This window comes from Haliaeetus albicilla, chromosome 27, assembly GCF_947461875.1.
Source record: "Haliaeetus albicilla chromosome 27, bHalAlb1.1, whole genome shotgun sequence".
In the NCBI taxonomy this organism is placed as follows: Eukaryota; Metazoa; Chordata; class Aves; order Accipitriformes; family Accipitridae; genus Haliaeetus; species Haliaeetus albicilla.
In genome coordinates this window covers 4,262,310-4,281,298 of record NC_091509.1, presented here as the reverse complement: position 1 = coordinate 4,281,298, position 18,989 = coordinate 4,262,310, and the positions used below count along the sequence as shown (strand labels likewise).

At 42.8% G+C, this 18,989-nt stretch overlaps 1 protein-coding gene across 2 annotated transcripts in view; it reads left to right on the top strand.

The window, feature by feature from the left end:
• Positions 1 to 18,989, top strand: part of GABRP (gamma-aminobutyric acid type A receptor subunit pi) — a 39,948-nt gene extending 20,959 nt beyond the window's left edge. For both annotated transcript variants that reach the window (XM_069773036.1, XM_069773037.1), the window contains 9 exons: positions 4,220 to 4,309; positions 5,689 to 5,801; positions 8,024 to 8,091; positions 9,882 to 10,099; positions 10,991 to 11,073; positions 13,512 to 13,649; positions 14,957 to 15,109; positions 15,649 to 15,842; positions 16,869 to 18,989. In XM_069773036.1, coding sequence (XP_069629137.1) covers positions 4,254 to 4,309; positions 5,689 to 5,801; positions 8,024 to 8,091; positions 9,882 to 10,099; positions 10,991 to 11,073; positions 13,512 to 13,649; positions 14,957 to 15,109; positions 15,649 to 15,842; positions 16,869 to 17,183 — 1,338 coding nt within the window. In that variant the 5' untranslated portion in view covers positions 4,220 to 4,253 and the 3' untranslated portion in view covers positions 17,184 to 18,989. The remainder of the gene's footprint in view (positions 1 to 4,219; positions 4,310 to 5,688; positions 5,802 to 8,023; positions 8,092 to 9,881; positions 10,100 to 10,990; positions 11,074 to 13,511; positions 13,650 to 14,956; positions 15,110 to 15,648; positions 15,843 to 16,868) is intronic.

The window sequence follows — 18,989 nt, the reverse complement described above, 5'->3', positions numbered from 1 at the left end:
GTATTTGGTAACTATTGCATTTGTGTCAGTGGCCAAAGAAAGCTCAGCACAGAATGGTGCAGCCATGAGGCAGTTGTGAAGCTCGAAACTCTTGGTGATGGTGTAGTGATGCTTTTTCCTGGCAAGTTATTCTGCAGGAGTGAATATAGGGAGCAAAAGGGGAGCCTCTGACTCTGGCCACCCTCTCTCTGTAGCACCATTCCTGTGTGCTGGTTGTGTTGACATTGGATGAACAACACAACTGGGCTGGGGCAGAGGAAAGGTTATGGAACTGCTGCCAGGGCTGCGCTAGTCCCCTAGCAGAGCCAAGCCACAGCAAAGCCAAACAATCTACACTTCTCCATGTCTGAGATGAAAATAGGTGTCCTCACATGACATCCATCAAACCTCATCCTGGGAATCAAAGCGCTTGTGAAAACACCCCAGTGAAAATGGTTGCCTAAAATTTTCAGATATGGTCTTACTCGTGGTTGGTTCAGGTGGGCTGAGGTTTTAGGTGTGAGGGTGTCCCAGGTGCTGCGGGGGCTGCGTGAGGACCAGGCATGCGGGACACGGGCTGTCCTTGGACCGCTCGTGCCTAGCGGTGCTCATGAACCATCCCTGCCCACAGCACAAGTGGCCTGTGGTGTTTCCTGTAGAGGTTTCACTTGCAGTGCAAAGGAAATAGACAAATTATGCCTGAGTTCATCATGAAAATCGTAACTCTGTGTAATAAATAGAGGCAACACCTAAATGGGCAAATTAAATGCAATCTGTTTTTATTTAAGCATTTATTTTGTTTTCTCTGTCTTCCCTAGCCAGGTTTTATTCCAAGATGTACGTGTGCCTATGTTGCATGTTCTGCAGTCACAGCAATTTGGCTCTAGTAAAATTTGACCTTGTAAATTATTACCTTAAGCTTAGTAAACTGGTCATATCTGTTAGGTTTTCTGGGTGGCTTTTTAGAGTCTCATAAATGCTCCTATTGCCTGGTATTGGGATGTCATAAGCCAGCAGAAAATTGGAGAATACGCTAATCTTCTGCTCTGTGTAGTGAGACATAGACAGTGCTTTCAGATGGTAAGTGGGAGGTAACGCAGGACTGCAGAGGTTCCTGCTGGCTTCCATCACAGTTCATTAGTGCTCGAGATGAAGGAGCCTGTCACTATGGGTTACGCTGGCAGTGGTGCAAAGGAGCCTGGGTACCATTTCAGGCCCCATCAGGTGACAGTGTGTACATCTCTGTTACCTCACACCCTGTTCCCTATAAACAGAATTATTGAAGCTGCCAGGGATTTCTCCTCCTTTTGTGTTTTCACTCTTACCACCCCTTCAAAGACAGAGGAATAAAGCAGAATTAAGGAAGCATAGACTGAGCTGTAGTGGGAGACGCATACTGCTGTTGTTGGTTGGTGTAAAGAAGCATTATTTCATTAAATTTTCTGGAAGCAGACACAGGCTTCCACAGAGGACTCTAGCTGGTTCTATTTTACTATAATTCTTGCATCATTATATAATTTTCACAGCCAATAGGGGGAGAACAGAGCTGTGTGAGTGAGCTATTATATTCTCAAGGTTTTCATTATCTCTGAGTCTACATATAAAGAATGATTTTTATATAACTTTGGCATTGGAAGCAATCTCTCCACCCGTTGTACTAGTCCTGCCTTTATGACTACTGCTGTTCTGGTGTTGTCTGTGCTATGCTTTCACTGACCATAGAAAAATGTCTAGATTAAACAGTGTTTAAGGTATTTTTACTGTATTTTTTTTTCCTATTAGAGTAAATAGAAATCCTTTACTGGATAGAGAAACATAAATACGCAATCTTATAATAATTTCTTCCTAGTATGCTGTACTAATGAAGTGCTCTGATGAAAGCTCCTGCACTATAAAAACAGAATTGCAATTGTATTAACTGATAACCTGAATAGTAAAGAAATGCTTTGGTTATATTCAGCTCTGGGCACTGGTGCCACCCTGTTCTTGCCCATGAGTACTCTGGTATGCCTAGTTTCTAGCTCTCTTGGGTGCTTATAGATCCGCCTTTCGCTGCCTCACAGTCTTTGATGTATTTATCTTCACAGCCATACTCTGAAGGAGGAAAACAAGATTTTTCTTGTTTTGCAAAAAATTAGCAGAGTCATAGATAAATTGAGACTGTGTAGTTCACTCAGGTCTGTGGCAGCAGCAGCTACAAATTTATCCGAGTTAGTTTGTTTCAACTGTCTTTGCTAGATAGCAGTAGCACAAGTTGTAGTGCACGTTTCACTTATGTTAACTGAAGACATAACAGGGTCCCAAGAAGGCTTTTTACTACATAAGAGGTCTCCATCCATTAGTCAGTCATCAAAATAAATAGAATTTTGCTTGCTTTTTTCAAAATAAGGTCTTAGTAACTAGGATCGGATAGAATAAAGCTGTTTAGAAACTTACTCTGATGCACCAAAATGCTAGCAAGCACAGCTCCTGTGCAAAACAGATGGTCATGAAGGATGCTCATGAGGGGTTCCTCAGCTGAAGTTCATGAATTCTCACACTTTAACTAAATGCTAATTTGTAAAATTATCCTTTCTTCCTAAGAGTTCTTCCTTAAATGACCTGGATGAATCCTCCTTCTTTCCCATCAAAATTGTGGTCTAACATTGCTGTGAGTGGGTAAATGATTCTCTCTCTACCCCTGCATGGTCACATTATAGTGAGGAGCACTCTAACATCTGGGAACACCCTGAACACCATGTTCAGAGAAAGGGCTAGAAGTGCAAAGCCTTGTTAGGAATTCAGGTGTTGGACAGGTATTAGAGCATATTTAGTTTTGAAAAACATCCTTTCTCCAGTGGGATGCCCTGCATTTGTGGTCCTTGAATGTTCAGGTGTTTTTACTGGCTCGGTATGGGCACAGATGTTCTCCTTGCCTGGAGTCCTACTGTCCCATGGCACAGCACCAGAGCCCTCCAACTAGCTGAGAAAGCAGGGTGTCCTCTGGGCTGTGGTGAGCAATTACAGGAAGAATCTAACTGAAGCAGAAAACTCCTGATATTTGGGTTACTGTGGAACAGCCAGGTTTGAAGTTGAGGCCCTAACTGCTGTGCATGATGAGAAGGGCACTGAATCTGAAGCGGGGGTCTTGTTCTCACTGGTGCCAAGGCATGGGGACTAAAGATTTGCATAGTCATTCCCAATTTGTAACAGTATAATAAAGAGGAAGACTCATATGCATCCAAGAGTGATGTTGCCTTGCCTGTATCTGCAGGAAAACTCTGACACATGGGGTACACATCAAATAGTGTGGTAGAGCAGGTCAAGCAGTATTTGTTTCCAGCTCAAACCAGTGACAGATGAGTAACGATCTCCCCTTGGCAGCTGTTGCAGTGTCGTACTCACCACCCCATCCTGCAGTGTCGTACTCACCACCCCATCCTGCAGCAGCTTGCTGTGGTAACACACGTTAGGTGTGTGGCAGAGCGCCATCCATATGCTTAAGAAAAGGTGTGCAATTGATGTAGCGTTTCAGGCAAGGAGCAAAAATGCTGAGCGGAGCAGTGCACAGTTAAGAGTTGCCCATTGTGGTGCCTGCTCCAAGGCCAGCATGAGCCCATGGGAATCTCAGGCCAGAAGCCAAGATTTGGTTCCACTCCCAGAAAAGTCAACGAAACCCATTTAAAGTGGAATAATTTCATCCTGTACTGCATGCTGAGTGACTTGCCAACGTTACTATTAATAGCACGTTTATCCCAGGTACAAGCTAATGGAGTGCAGAGCTACAGGATTTCTGTGCAGCTGATTAGTGGAGCCCTGGACTGAAGGATGCTGAATCTGTTATATGTGGGCAGGACCTCACTTGGCTTCAGAGTCTGACTGTCTCTAGGACTACCTAAACATTTTTCTATTTAATAAATCTCTTCCCATGGTGCCATTCTCAACATGAGCTAATTGCCATCCCATGCTGAAAGAAGAAAAGCCCTACCTAAAATCAAGTGGCAGCTAAAATTTGGTGACCTTGTCAAGGACTTCAGGACCGGAGTTGTCACTAGTGTCTTTTATGTGGAAAGTGTTAAGATAGCACAGTGTTGAAAAATGACACAAGCTAGAAAAAAGGGCAGGAGCCACTATGTGTTAGGAATGTTAAACATCACACAGTGTGTAGTTCTGACGGTGCAGGATATCTTTACCCTGTCCCCTTCCCTTAAAATAGTTTTTCTTAAACCACAAAATTTTGCCTTTCTTTTCTGCTTCACAGACAAGCAGAGCAAATACAGAAATAATCTCCAGAGATGTTCTGCAGATATTTTTGTTTCTTCAGTCTGTGTCTTTTCCTTCCAACCCAAAGGTAAGCAGAGTGTTTGTTTTGTTTTACAGAGAATGTCTGAATTATATCTTGTATAAATAATGTGGGTCAAAAGGAAACTATGCTTCCAATTATCCAGCCCATCCAAAGAAAGCTGGTTGCAGTAAGGGATGTGGCATAGAAGAGAGTAACTTGCAATTTGTGTAGGTCCCTAAAACACAGTGTGTACCATTAACAGTGCAATCCCTTATTTCCTGTTCAGGACCAGAATAGTTTGCAGTTTTTGCTGGAAATGCCCCCCACAGGGCTCCCATCTGTGTTACTACCATCCCTGGAACTACAAGTCCTAAACGTCTTGAATGGTTTATGTTTATGCTGTGCACAAAGTGGTTCAGTTCTGCTGTAAGGTCCTTTTTGGTCTAAGACCTGCAGCAAAGCTCCAATATTAACCCCACTTTAAAGGGAACAGAAGAAAAAAATTATCAGAGCTTTAAGTAACTACATTGCTAAGTTTCTTACTTCAGACCAGCGGTGCTGAGACTATGTGGAGAGGCAGAGGCACTGCCTTCCACCTCCTTCAGCCCTTCGCAAAGCAATAACAAACTCTTAATGATTCGCTCATTTACATTTTCATCAAGTGAGCACATGGACTGCACCGAGACACTGCACCATAAAACTTACCTTTTTACAGTCCAAACCCCCTGTCTCCCTAGCTGTCTGTATGATGTACAGCTCCGTCAGCCTTATAATGCCAGGCACTAGCTTTATTGTCCGTCTACAAAACATTAATTTTGACATTGTAAATTAGAGCTGAACGCTCTGTATGCACAGCAGCTAGGTGTGGTTCAGCCCACAAAGCTTTGTTGGTGTCTGTGGAGTGCTCAGTGCTCTACTTTTCCCTTTCTGGTGTACTTGGAGGTTTTGCTCCTGACACTAACATATGAGGATGAAAGCTTCTTGAGGGGACTAGTGATTAGGGAGGAGGAGCTGTTGGTCAGTAAGATTTGTCTCAGGTTGTCATAAGCAGGAGGAAAAAAGAAATGCATGTTCCTTATATAGACTGTATGAGAAGGAGTGGGAAGGGGGAGATTGTGGGTTATTATTAAGACTTGTGATATATAGACTTTGTTTGATTTGCCTGGGACATTTTAAGAATGTTCTTAAGCTATCATGTGTGCAAACCTGTAGCTATCAGCTGAGGTAATCTGCCATTTTTTCCACCTCTTCAAGGTGCCAGTTATTCAGCCAAGATAAGCAACATGAGCAAGTGCTCATGATTCCAATGATCTACTTACTTCTAATAAGCATTTTATGCAGTTTGTTTTCTTGTTTGAGCACAAGCTGGAAACACAGCTGCAACTGCACACCAGATGTGCCCAGCGTGTCTGCCCACATGTAACAGTACGTATTTGTGTCCCTAGGAGGTGCTCCCTGGGTCATATATCCAACTTGCATGGCAGCGACACAACATCCCTCCCTGGATTTGAGAACCTCACCGTGGGATACAACAAATACCTCAGGCCCTACTTTGGTGGTATGTTGACTCCATGCATTTGACTGTTTGAAAAACAGTCTGTAAGTCTTGTGTGGAGGGGAGAGCATGCTTTAAGCTTTCTTTAGGATGTCCCAGTTTAAAAGGTTGTGTTTCTTTTAAATTAGCTAGTAGCCAAGGCTGCCCTCCTTTCTGTGCATCCTCTGTTGTCTTGAATAGATTATGCATGCACTGTGGGGCATGAGAACATGTCCATCTATGAGGTTAAGAACAGGGAATTTATAAACTTCAGTACCTCTGTGAAAGACCTGACAGAGTAACTAAATTCTGCTCTAACTACAGAGTCTGACACCTGTGATTTTCTGCTTTACTTTTGTTCATGTATATCTATTTAGTGGATGACATCTATAGAGGAATAAAGCTCTTCTCCTTGCCAGAAATACTGACTTTTGATACATGCTTTCACTTCACGCTGAGACACAAAGTAAACCTGCTTTAAACCCTTATGAAACTCTAGGGAGCAGGGGGCACCTCAAGGACAGTCAGGTATTTAGGGACTTACCTGAGGCCATTGTCCAATTTGGTTGTCCGGTCTCCCACCCTTGCAGGTGAGTGCTGTAACCACTCAGAGGAAAGGGTTTCTCAGAATGACATTCAGCACCTGGAAAATATCAATGAAAGTTTAAAAAAGAACAGCTGTGAAAATTTTTATTTTCATTAATTTTGCTTTTCTGCCAGAACCTATTAATGAAACTATGCTCAACAGAGAAAATCCCAATCAGCTTTCACCAGGACTTGGATGTTTCCCATTGTAGCTCCTGCAGACTGACGTGTTACTGGCAGCTTTGAGCTTCTTCCTTTTTCTGACCATGGTGATGAATTTCTGGGACAATGCAGAATTTACCAGCTTGTTATGCCTAGAATGTCTGATTTCATGCAGGAATAGAAAAGCTCCTCTAGATACTGTCACATCAGTGAATAGATGCTTCTGAATTACGTTAACTGCATCTATACCAGCCTACACCTACCAGAGCCATAAATGTTAAACAGAAATGGTCAGGACGCTGGTTTGACCTCCTCCAGAGGCCCTGAGTCCTCACAGATCTACCCTCTGGTCATTAATTTGAGTTGGGCTTCAAGTGTCTGAATATCTAAAACCAAGATGGAGGACACGAACGACAGCTACTTTAAAAAATACACATCTTTTGCAAATGAAATACATTTTGGATTTTAGAACAGTTTAAAACAAACAAACAACAAAAAACCTAAACCACCTGGAAGGAGATTTAGAAATTGTGTCCCTTGGACTTTCCTCAATGTAATTCAGATGATGAGAAGGAGTTTCAGCCAGCCCCGTGAGGAAAGGCATTGCTGTGTTGTCACCTAAGCAGAGAGGGCTGTCTTGGAAAGCGACCGGCCCTACTCAGAACCCCCAAATTCACACTGGGGATTAGACAAACCAGGCACACCCTGAGGGAAGTCTGTGTCTTTCTGCTCGTGTAACAACTCCCCTCTCCAGAGCCAGCTGTTGACTCCGAGGCAGAACCTGGGGAGCCCTCTCCGGCCCCAGCGCTGACATTTCCTGGGAAGGAGCTGCCCTCTTGTGGTGGATTTTAAGAGTTAGTGTTAGAAAAGGGGGGATTACCGAGGTTCAGGACTTCACTGCTGAAAATTTGCTTGTAAATACAATGCCAATATAACAACCAAAAAGAAGCAAAGGCTGTTGTACTTCAGGTTTTTAACCCAGTGCATGGTCTTAGGAATCACTGAATTTCTCGGTCTCTTAGTGTTCCCTCCCCGAGAAACAGGGATGCTGATGGCTACCTGCTTGTGGAGAGTCCCCCGAGAGCTGTGTGCGAGAAATGCTTTGTACAAAGTTTACTGTTCTTGCCACTGTGCTGGTGTTGTGGACTGGGCGACAAGGGACAAACTGGCCCTGGCTGCCTGCCCATCGGCAAATGCCACTGAAATGCTGTTTATCTAAACTGCTGATCTTTATAGCTAGTGCTGGTGGATATTTGGTCTCTGCTACCATCACCAAATACAGAACTCCAGCTCCCTAACAGTGACAACTTTGTTTTGGATCATGATGTCATTTGTGAGTTTAATGCTCTGAAACTCTCTCTAAACCTTTGGGCTTCTGCGTTTTTTGAGATGGCATGGGACGCTGTGAGCAGTGTCCATGCGGCACAGCATCCCGAGCAGTTTTATTGTGCCTTTCACTCTTCCCTTCTCTTTGCTTAAGCTTTTCTTTCTCTCCACAGGAGAACCTGTTCAAATTGCAATGAGTCTGGACATTGCAAGTATTTCTAGTATATCCGAGAGCGACATGGTAAGTGAAAGCATTTTTATTTTATAAGAGATAAGAGTAGGATCTGCCTGAGAGACTTGTATATTCCTGTGTGTTCAGCACAGAAACTGTCATATGCAAGCTGCTTTGCTTTTCTGTGTCTGTTGACCACTTTCAGAGGTGTGACGAGAACAGGGCTCACTTATGACTACAGACTGTTTACATGCCATAGTAATGTAGGCTTGTAAGAAAATAGAGATGGCTCCAAAGGTCCTACTGGTCAAAAACTCAGCACCTCCTCGAAATCAGGCCCCTTGGAAATGGGAAAAAAAAAATCAATCCTGTGTGGCATTTCCTCTCCCTTACCTTTTCTCCGCATAGGAGCCCTCTGTGTAGAGTAGGGGTGGCCTCTGTTGAACAAGCTGGTGCTGATTGAAGACAGACAGGTTTTCTTCTCAAGGAGGAGAAATGAGATTTTGAGTTGTGACACAGTCTGAGGCTCAAATGGACTAGTCATCCCAAGAAGAAAAAATAAAACAACCAATCTTCAAATATACAGAGAACATCTTCCCACCACTGATGAGTCTGGTTCCCTCCACTTCTGATAACAGCTGGATTTCAAACACTGATCGCTGAAAACTCCTGTTCCAGGTTGACCAGAACTGCTTATTCTTTTATGATAGGGCGCTGTGAAAATACTCCAGTCACCACAGGTGGATTTTGGCAGGCTAAACTCAAGTTAATCCTAGTGTCCTTAGATTCAAAACTCCTATTAAGAAAAACACTACAAGTTTTGCTTTTTCATTTGTTTGGGGTTTTTTTTAAGACCTCGGTGAAATAACAGGTTGGATATGCTTATCTTTTTTATCCAAAGTGCCAATGTCTCTTTCATGATCATGTTTATAGTACGTGTGTAGTTTTCCAACTCTAGACAATGACTGATTTTTAATGTCAATGACTTGCTGAGTGGCCTCAAGTGTGCACTTCCCATCGTTTTGCTTACCTACAAAATAGACACAAAAATACCAATTACAATAACTGCTCATACAAAAAAAAAGTACTACGAGTATAATCTTTAGTCCTCAAACACTTAGACTGTAAGTATATGAGAAATGTAATACAGTAAATAAAACTAGGATGAAAATCCATCAGATTTACTGCATGCCTTTGAAGCTGAGCTTTGATACATTGAACAAATGTCTGTTCTGCCTCTTGTCACGCATGGCATACCTACAGCTTTGCTGTGTAGGTGTTCTGGACGTGCATCCTGTCCTGGTTTCAGCTGGGATGTAGTTAACTGCCTTCCTAGTAGCTGGTACAGTGCTGTGTTTTGAGTTCAGTATGTGAAGAATGTTGATAACACTGATGTTTTCAGTTGTTGCTCAGCAGTGTTTAGACTAGAGTCAAGGATTTTTCAGCTTCTCATGCCCAGCCAGGGCACCTGACCCAAACTGGCCAACAGTGTATTCCATACCATGGGACGTCCCATCTAGTTTAGGAACTGGGAAGTGGGGGGGGGCAGGGATTCGCCGCTCGGGGACTGGCTGGGTGTCGGTCGGCGGGTGGTGAGCAATTGCCCTGCGCATCATTTGTACATTCCAATCCTTTATTACTACTGTTGTCATTTTATTAGTGTTATCATTATCATTATTAGTTTCTTCTTTTCTGTTCTATTAAATCGTTCTTATCTCAACCCAGGAGTTTTACTTCTTTTCCTGATTTTCTCCCCCCTCCCACTGGATGGGGGGGAGTGAGTGAGCGGCTGCGTGGTGCTTAGTTGCTGGCTGGGGTTAAACCACGACAATCCTCACAGGTTTTCCTCTCTTTCCCAGGATTACACAGCTACTATATATTTGCGGCAGCGTTGGACAGACCCCCGATTGGTCTTTCACGGCAACAAGAGCTTCACGCTAGATGCTCGTCTAGTGGAATTGCTCTGGGTACCAGACACATACATTGTGGAGTCAAAAAAGTCCTTCCTGCATGACGTCACTGTGGGGAACCGCCTCATAAGATTGTTCTCTAATGGCACTATCCTGTATGCCTTAAGGTAAATCAGCCTCTGGCTTTGCTGTTGATGATGGTTCAGAATAGATTTCCAGAATTATGCTGGACAGGAGCAGATACCAACTGTCACAGGTAATGAGTTCGGGGTCAACAAGCCAGCTGTGACTGTACTCTTCTGATCCATTACCCCCTGTTCTGGCCACCTGGAAATGCCAGCCAAGGATCAGCATTCTCCATCATGGTATGTGCTGTGTCCTGAGCACAGTGCCTGCTCAGAAAGCTCACAAGTTTAGGTGTCACCCAAGACAAGTCAAGTCGAGTCAGATGGAGGCAGGGGAGGAATGGAGGGAGGACATCATAACAGTAAAAGTTTAACAGATAGTGGGAAACTTATTTGCTTATCCAGTCCCGTGTAGCCATGATTTCTGCTTTTTAGCAGAAAGCATATTTGTACTTGTACTGCAGAAATGTGCACTCTAATTGTGCTAGCAGTTCATACAGTGTTATCTCTTCTCAGCTCACAGTAACTGTCCCAGTTACCTTAACTGCGAAGTAAAGCTGCAAAAACCCCTCATTTACCCTCCACATCAGAGCAAGCCAGAATATGTGTGCAGTTAGTTACTATGCCTTAGGTGACAAGTGGTGACTTCTTAAGATGTGCAGACTGTAGCACTGGAAAACATGTGGATCTACACTACATCTCCCACAGTAGCAAAGCAAAATTCATCCTTCAGTTACAGTTTCATCAGTGTGGCTGCAGAGCAGATATCTTCTTAAGGAGAGTTCTCTGTGATTATATCAGACCATTCATTTCATAGGTCAAAATTATCTAAATGACGGAGCAGAGTCTTGGAGATCTAGTTTTCTATGAAAAACAGAGGTATTTCATTACATGCTTTTATTGCAACTTTTGGAGTTCTTTCTCTTCCTACAGAATCACTACCACTGTTGCTTGTAACATGGACCTGTCAAAATATCCCATGGACACACAAACATGCAGACTGCAGCTAGAAAGCTGTAAGTATAACATTCTAGAAAAAACTGACTTTAAATTTGTTTATTCATATGTAACTACATCTCTCCTGAATATTTGGATTCATCACAGTGGCTTTCTGGAGTAGACTTTTATTCCTGCAAATACTAATGTCCAAAAGAAAACCACTTTCCTTCATCATTCTTCAATGCTTGTGTTGTAATCCACAGTTTAGAGGATCCCTGTCACTGTGCAATGTATACAGAAAGAGTGGTAATAAGTAATATTTTTACTAAAGTGTAGCTAGTTCAATTTTGCACAGAAGGGAGGAGGTAATAACAGCTGGTTTTCCAAATTCGGTCCCTTTTGCACACACAGCTTCTTCAAAACTAACTTGCGGGGTAAGTGCATGGGATGGAGCACAGCAAGGAACGACTTTTCATATATGTAGGTATCTCCCACCTGTTGCACTTCCCAAACCTCCACTGTAACAAGACAGCGTGAAGGGTGGTCCTTACTAGAATACGAGTTGAACATGTGTCTCAAACTCATGAACTGAAACTAAGGCCAAACCCAACTTTGTGGTATGTGCTTCTCCATGAGGGCCGTCTGTTACAGTCATGCAGATGATGGGACCCTTGTCAACAGGAGGAGTCTCAGCCTTGGAAGTCTCAAGAAAAGGAATAATCAGTGAGTTCTGCTCTCAATTAAAAAAAAGCTCATCCATTGTAAAGCTGGCTGGGAAAGACTGCAGGAAAATTTAGGACACTACAGGGCTTTTACCCAGGAGCTCAGCAAGAGCAGTGCTCCTGTCCTGTATCTGTGAAGCTCCACAACAAGCAAGCAGGCATCTCCCACTTCATGTCACAAAAAGAAACATCTAAAATCTCAATACTGAAAAGACCAGATTTTAACTTCTGGGGTTGCAGCGTGAAGCACCTAGGGAAGCACATATTATTTTCACATTAAAATCGTATTAGTTCACCATGGTTAACTTTATTACAAAGAATAGCTCCTGAAATAATAATGATTGGCCTCTTCTGCTAAAGCATAGCTTGTTTGGACCTGTTTTAAAAGTGATTGGGTCCTACATCATGCTCAGTTGCTGTATAATTCCAATGAAATTACATGCACATTGCCCACTGGAGATTTCATTAGGATAAGTGCCCAGAAATAATGCTATTTAAATGTACACCAGATGAATTAACAACAATCTATCATTTATTATAAAATTTTCCTGAGTAACCACAATTTATAGAACTGCTTAGAAACTTTGAAAAGTCACATGCTTAGGATTCTATGCAGGGATTCATACCCTGGACACCTAATTTAAGAGTTCATCACACTCGAGCTCTGGTAATTTGTGTCTAATAAGAAAACACAATTAGATAAAAATAGAGCTGCAACTGCATCTTATTCCTTCTACCAGGACAAACAGGTTATTATCAGAATCAAAGCGTCCCTACTCATTTTCTCAAAGGGCGGCACTTAATAAAAGAATCAGATTAGTGAGATTGATGGGCTTGTTTCCTAAATTAAGTGAAATTTTTGAAGCAAATGGCAGGCTGGTGACTCAGTACAAGCTTTATCCCTCAGACTGAGGTATCCCTCAGTCCAACCTGAGGTCACGTTATGCCATCATTTACATTCCTGGAGGTAATTACTCGGCGGCATATATGGAGTTTACTGGTAACTGCTGGAATTGTTGATCTCGTCTGTCCCACCGTTTTGAGGCAGGAATTCAGTGTTACCTAAATGTCGGACGCATTTATTTGTCCTCAGTCACTTAAAGCCTTTGGGGGTAGGAGGAATGATTTGTAGAAAAAGCTGCTTTTATGAGCAAGTTTTCTGGACAATGCATACCTGGTCAGAAGAGCCTGGTTCATAACCACATAGCAGTCTCAGCTCCAGGCTCTTGAGTAACTGAAAATGCCTTTTCTGGTACTTTTAAGCACTTGAATAGATGATTCAGGGAAATGTGCTTCTGCTACCTGGTAAGGGGCTCAATAGGAACTGTGTTCTCTTTTTTTTTTTTTTTTTTTTTTTTTTTTTTTAAACCACTGTATTTCTCCTGCTCTCCTCTCATAACTGAAGAGACTGCATTCAAGGGTTGATCACTGCAGTAGTTTTATCCTGCTGTATGTAATCAAACTATGGATAACAGGAATATATTATCTTTGTAAACGTTAAAGTATTTTAAAATAGAAATACCCCATGTAAATGATTGAAATAGGTTCTAGGCAGCCTTGCATCATTCTCAGTGGTGTGTGTTCCTGTTGAAATCTGAACCAGCAGGCTCAAAGTACAGCAATGAAAGAACAGCCGGCACAGTCCACCCATAGTCTGACACAGTTAAGAGGGTCTTTGTCCTGCCTACAATGCCTGGATGGTGTCTCTGTTCCCACTCAGGAGACAGGGCAGAGCAATTGCTGGGCTTTTACTGGCTAAACCACAGTAATATGGGTCTTTATGTGCTTCCTAGGGGGATATGATGAAAATGATGTCATCTTCACATGGTTGAGAGGAAATGACTCTGTCCATGGCATAGAAAAGTTGCGGCTCTCTCAGTATACAGTGGAACGTTACTATACCCTGGTCTCAAAGTCACAGCAGGAAACAGGTAAATCAGTGAAAGACATAAGCAAGAAAAGCTCTCAGGTATTTCCCCTCCCACCTCCCTTCCCTTCTATGGGCCAGTACCTTTTGACTCAAGCCTGAACCACCAAAGTCTTTAGCAAATCTTAATCTCACAAAAAGAGATGGACAGAAAGATGGTGAAATCCAATCAGTTGCAATCAGGATATTCTGTAAGATGGAAATCCACAAAGGGTGGGGGTTTTAATACATTATATTCACCTGATTGATTTTCAATTTTTTTTTTTTTTTTTTAAATTCTCCACTTCTTTCTTTCTCCACACATACCTGAAGAAACTGTCTCCCTTCCTTCTAGGTGTGCAGACTATAAATACTGCAGGGAGCCATGTTTAAAGTAACTGGTAGTAAAATTCACTTTTAAAATATACTTTTGTTTGTAAATTGCAATTCTACCATGATGGAATAAGTTTCCTTTGTACATCAGAATTCAATGTCTTTTTCACTCAGTGTAAATACTCTTCTCTCCAATGACAGACACTAGGAAAGGGAGCAAAACTTCCTTAGAATGACCAGGTTTTAAAAATAACAATGTTTTGTTGTTTACTATAGCATACACAGCCCACGAACAACATGGGTTTTGTTTCTGTGTTTCAAAGGGAACCATTGTTTAAACAGCAGAAATATCTCCTGAAAATACTAGCAATCCAGCCCCAGAACCCTTATGTCAGTATTACAACAAATTGATTTTTAAAAATTGACAGAATCTTTTTGAGCACAGAAAGATACAGTTATCAAAGATCACAAATTACTAATGAATACAGGGGGTTTAATTCTCTGTGATGATAAGATACTGGGATGCTTTGGGATGTGAGCCAGAGCCTGCTGCAATCGAGAGAAAAATCTTCTGTTTATTTCTCAGCCATCAGATAAGACTGAATTTGGCAATGCCCCTTCAAAGCAGTTATTGGGAAAAATGTGCTCTGCTGAGTATGAGAGAATAGATGAAAGCATCAGCCCTTCTCTACTCTGAGTTAAGACACTGGTATAAATTTTTTCCACTGTGGATTAAGTTCAGGAGCCCCTTTGCAAGCCATGCATTGTTTTAGATGTCTCTTGTCCAGCAATGCTGTGTGTATGTGTCCTCTCGTCTGGGATATGTTAGATAAGCAGGACCTCTGAGGCAAGAAGTCAAGCTTGTATAAGTAATGCATGATTTCCGTGGAGTTCTGCTGATGTACATCAGCTGAAGGGCTGGTGCTGGGCCGTCCCAATTTCAGTTCCAAGTGTCCTTAGGAATCTCATGTTCGCTGCGTTTCTGCCTTTTGTGAACAGGCAGTTATCCACGACTGATATTGCAGTTTGAGCTGAGAAGAAATGTCCTTTACTTCATTTTGGAGACCTATGTGCCCTCCACTCTGCTCGTCATGTTGTCCTGGGTTTCTTTTTGGATCACATTGGATTCGGTGCCTGCAAGAACATGCATTGGTGAGTTACTGCCTGAGGAAGGGAGAAGATTTAAGCAGACGGGGAAGCCTCTGAGGGCTGGGTAGACAGTAGTTTTCTGGAGCTCTTTGCTCAGTGATAAATGGTCTGCTCATGTTCTGCTTTTACTTGTGGCAGAGCTGGGTTAGCAGTATGAAGTGTGGAAGATAACATTGTGGCTGGCACACCTGCCCACCTGCAGAGCTGTGTATGGCCAAGGCTCCAGGGGGATTCACAGCAGAGAGCAGAGGACAGAGCACGTGTTCTTTGTGATGTGCTTTGGAAGGGGCAGGGAGGGGAGGATTTTTTTACTGAAAGGAAGAAAAATGAAAGAGCTAAGTGCCTGTTGGAGCCAAGCTGTCAAAGGCAGGGAGACCCTGTGTGAAGTTAGTAGCTAGTGCTACAAAACCATTTCAGTTGATGGATGATTTGGGTTTGGTAAGGTCTATCTGGCTAGCAATAGAGTGACAACATGTGCAGGATGGGCTAAGCCTTTTCCAAAGTGTCCGCGAGAGAAGGTCTTTCCTTTTCTGCTTTCCAAGGAGTAACGACGGTGCTTTCCATGACAACTCTGATGATTGGCTCACGAAGTTCGCTTTCGAAAACCAACTGTTTCATTAAGGCCATTGATGTTTACCTTGGCATCTGCTTCAGCTTCATCTTTGGTGCCCTTGTGGAATACGCAGTGGCTCACTACAGCTCATCGCAAAAGTGTGCAGCTAAAGCACCTGAAGAGGTAAAGCCTGATCTACCTTAATAAGCCTAGTTATCTTGGATCAACAATAATTAGTCCCCCATTAACTGAATAAAACAAATGGTCTTCCTGTTATGGTTACAGTAACAATTGCTTCTCCTAATTATCACTAAATCTAAATTTTTGTGTGCAACAAACGCATGAATAGCAGTAGACCACTGTGTCTCTGACAAAGACTTCTGCACACCAGCCGAAAGAGCAGCAGGCTCAGCTGACAGTTGTTAGATTCATAGGACCACATTCAGGAAGGCCTACCACTAGAATTGGGTCTGTTGCCCTGAGCTGAGCTCATGTGAGAGCATGAAGTACCTCTGTTCCTTTCAAAACGCAGCCAAAGAAAAGCTAGTATAACACGCCTTTCTGCTCTTCTATGCAATAACCCTGATTAGGACACTGATCTGGAAGGTAATTTCTGCTACCAGAGGAAAGCTGAACCCTTCTTCCTCCCTTCCCAGAAGACAGTACCAAACATCAGTCCCACAATGTTCTGTGGGGGTTGTGAGAGAGAGTGAATTGTTCAAAGTGCTCTGCTTTAGTGCGAGAAATTAAATAGTCAAGTATGATTATAGTCATTGAGGGTCCAAATCCTGCCGGGGGAAAAGAGATTTCCCACCCTGATGCTGAGTTCCCCAGCCATTAAGTTACTGTGTAGATGTGAAGAGATGGGTGTCTGGTAGGAGATGGGTGTCTGGTAGGAGATGGGTGTCTGGTAGGAGATGGGTGTCTGGTAGGAGATGGGTGTTAGGTTGCTCAGTGACATAGAGTGAGACTTGCTCAAAGATCTCAAAATACCGCTAGATATACAGTGGTGGAAACACAGGCGTCTCTGGGACTTCAGGCACTCCTAAAAATAGGCAGCAACTCAAAGGCATGTTTGACTATTGGGATGAACACATCCCAAGAAGTTGTGTTCTTTTATCTTTATCCTTATGGTCTCCTTATTGATTAAAGCACTTTTCCTCTGCAGAAGACAAACCCTAAAACTAACTGTACACTCTTGTTTCCTAGGGGCCTGCAAATGAACTCACAAAAGAAATGGAGGAAGTCAACATCACTAACATCCTCCACAGCTCCATCACCAGCTATAAACGGAAAATCAGCTTTACAAGCGTTGAGATTTCCAGCGATAATGTTAACTGCAGTGACTTGACCATGAAAACTCATGAGAAAATCAAATGTGTCTTGAGAAACAAAATGCACAGGATTATTGGTTATTTCACAATTCAGAACCCCAGCAATGTAGACCACTACTCCAAATTGCTTTTCCCTTTGTTTTTCATGGTAGTCAATGTGTTTTATTGGGCTTATTACCTATATTTTTAGTAGAAATTAGTTGCTTCGTTCTCCTACTTCAGCAGGAGAGGAATCTTGCCAATGGGCATCTAGGTACCTAACCTCAGTGAATCCAACGTGGACAAAATGCTCTGTTGTGTTTCCTGAGGTACAGAGCAGAAGAGTGTGTAAGGTATGCAAGATGCAAAGCCTTGGTGCTTCAGCATTAGCAACATTGACTCTGGACAACTGCTTGTTCAGCTGAGTGGCTGTGCTGGGATCTTGTGCTCGTACCTGCTTTTCATTCCAGCATCCAGCCTCTCACCTGGCCAGAGATGGGTGTGTAGGACTGCATGTGGCAGGCCACAGAGCACTACAGGTAGCAAAATTATCTTGGTAGTCTGAAGCAGGATGGAACCTTCTAGTTTAGATCTCCAAAAGGATGTAGGATTACAGCTGTTATTCTTTGTTTGCCAGAGATAACAGTAACAGAGGGACTGTGATTGCTGTCTCAATAGCTCCTCTGTTCACGTAAGAGAACCCAAAGGCAGCAGTGTGCTGTGCGCAGAGGAACGGCTCCCGTGCACGGTCCTTCCTTGTCCCGGGGGTGATGCGGTGCCAGAGCGGTGATTTCAGTGCTGCTGGTGTCGGCACAGTGGTATGCCTTGTTGTTTTTAATACCTGTCAGATTCATTGAGGTAATCTTCACTTGTTCAAATTGTCCATCCCTGAGACAGACAGAGGGCTTTTTATTTGTAGAGCTGCATTTTTTCAAAGGTTTGGGAACACAAAATATAGGCAGCAAAATTGTTTTGTAACCCATCTTTTATACTCTTCCTGTTGTGCTGCAGTTGAACAGATTCTACCACCTTCCACATCTTCCTCACAAATTATTTTCCATCCTGGAGAGTGCCTCCTTCAGCTTTCACTGCTATAAGCAGCTCTGGTTTCCTGCCAGCCATATGCAAGAGTGGCCAATTTGTCACCCCTCTTTTACGTGGCTGTGCAGCTGTGGCAAGTCAGCAGTGCTGCTGGGTGAAAAACCCATGTGTGGGCTGAGGTATGATGATCTAAATCAGCCTGTCGCTCTCTTTTAGGCTGAGACAGTGTTACATTCCTGCAGAAATTCAGATTCTAAGTGGGCTCTGGAAACTGCCAGTCAGCTTTGTTCATCCTGCAATCAGCAGGACCGAGAGCTTTGTTTTAAAAAGAAATTAAGTATGTGGCAGACATACACCTAAGTTTGAGAACCAAATGCCATTTGGTACTATGTAGCTTAAGGCTACTGGAAGTCTTTATTTCCTGATTTTAAAATGAAAGTTTTATGGCAGATCCCCCGCCCTCCCCCTTTTGGTCTAGACAACTTTCATAACTTTGAGGGTGTAATCCTGCAGTTATGTAGGCAAAACTGTAATGGCCTGCAGTGGCTACCATTCAGCAGGAGTTTTGGCTGAGTGAGGCCTCTCAGCACATAGCTTATATTACAGTCTCATGCACACAGTGTTTGCTTAGTGTAAGAGTCTCTTACTGGGGGGTTCCTATAGAAGGGGTGGGCAAAGCATGTGAAACTATAGATTTTTTACTTTAATAACTTTTTATCGAACCACTTCACCACACTATATTGTGAAGGCTCTAAACCACATATTCATAAATCATAGCTTTTACAGAGAGCAGCACAAGAAGACAAAGGGGAACAGACTGGCAATGGCAAGTGAATAAACACAAACTCCAATAATGAAATGTTGGCTTGTATATACTGGCATTTAAAGTCCATTCCATAAAATGTAATAAAGTGAATGTTTGTGATATGAACAGTAACCCCCAGAGAGATCCTCTATTAAAAAAATCATTACCTTC